Source organism: Hipposideros armiger, unplaced genomic scaffold (genome assembly GCF_001890085.2).
Source record: "Hipposideros armiger isolate ML-2016 unplaced genomic scaffold, ASM189008v1 scaffold_639, whole genome shotgun sequence".
NCBI classification, from domain to species: domain Eukaryota; kingdom Metazoa; phylum Chordata; class Mammalia; order Chiroptera; family Hipposideridae; genus Hipposideros; species Hipposideros armiger.
In genome coordinates this window covers 373,222-374,310 of record NW_017731989.1, presented here as the reverse complement: position 1 = coordinate 374,310, position 1,089 = coordinate 373,222, and the positions used below count along the sequence as shown (strand labels likewise).

At 60.4% G+C, this 1,089-nt stretch overlaps 1 protein-coding gene across 1 annotated transcript in view; it reads left to right on the top strand.

The window, feature by feature from the left end:
• Positions 1 to 1,089, top strand: part of PRPF31 (pre-mRNA processing factor 31) — a 14,513-nt gene extending 13,424 nt beyond the window's left edge. Inside the window, exons 7-9 of the mRNA XM_019625734.1 lie at positions 211 to 339; positions 425 to 523; positions 667 to 1,089. Of these exons, the coding sequence (XP_019481279.1) occupies positions 211 to 339; positions 425 to 523; positions 667 to 792 (354 nt within the window). The 3' untranslated portion in view covers positions 793 to 1,089. The remainder of the gene's footprint in view (positions 1 to 210; positions 340 to 424; positions 524 to 666) is intronic.

Below are 1,089 nucleotides of genomic sequence, written 5' to 3'. Positions count from 1 at the left end.
CACACACACACACACACACACACACACACACACACGGCCCTTCTCACCTGTCAGCTTGGGGAGCAGTAACCTTGTGGACCTCCAGTGTCACCCAAGGCCTCAGCAAAGCTCACTGCACTTGGGGCCCAGAAGGTGCCTGAACAGTTGCCTACAGGACCTGCTGAGCTGATAAGGGGGTGACTGACTCCAGGATGCGTTTCCCTCCCCCAGATCGAGGAGGATGCTTACCAGGAGGACCTGGGCTTCAGCCTGGGCCACCTGGGCAAGTCAGGCAGCGGGCGGGTGCGGCAGACACAGGTGAACGAGGCCACCAAAGCCAGGATCTCCAAGACACTGCAGGTACAGCCAGGCCTGGGTGGGTTGGGATGAGGTGGACAAGGGTGGGACAGCCCTGTCACAGCCTGGCCCTCCCCTTCCCCCACAGCGGACCCTGCAGAAGCAGAGTGTAGTGTATGGCGGGAAGTCTACCATCCGAGACCGCTCCTCAGGGACTGCTTCAAGCGTGGCCTTCACCCCGCTCCAGGTAACGTCCCGGCCTGCCTGCTAGGGTCAGGAAAGCCCCCGTCCCTCCCTGGGCTTCCACTGCTTTGCCTGTTCACACAACAGGTGGGGGGTGGTGGGGGGCATCTCCCCATCCCCATCGTCTCTCCTTCCTTCCCTGCCCAGGGCCTGGAGATTGTGAACCCACAAGCAGCAGAGAAGAAGGTGGCCGAGGCCAACCAGAAATACTTCTCCAGCATGGCCGAGTTCCTCAAGGTCAAGGGCGAGAAGAGTGGCATCATGTCCACCTGAGGGGCAGTGCCCTGGGTGGCCACCCACTGAAGGGACACGGAGGCCCCATGAGTCTGAAGGGGTCGGAGTCAGGGCTGGGAGATTGCTGCAGGGAGAGCCACCCTGCCATTGGTGGGCACCTAAACTGTTCAAGGAGGTACAGAGCGAGGCCCAGCCCCCAGCGCCAAGACTGCTGCCCCATTCTAGGGGGGCAGAGCCAGTCTTCACCACACCTTGTCTTTATTTTAACTGGGAGAGGAGACACTGTTGGAAAAACTGCAATTAAAATCACATTGGCAGGCTCTGCCCTGGAAGTGA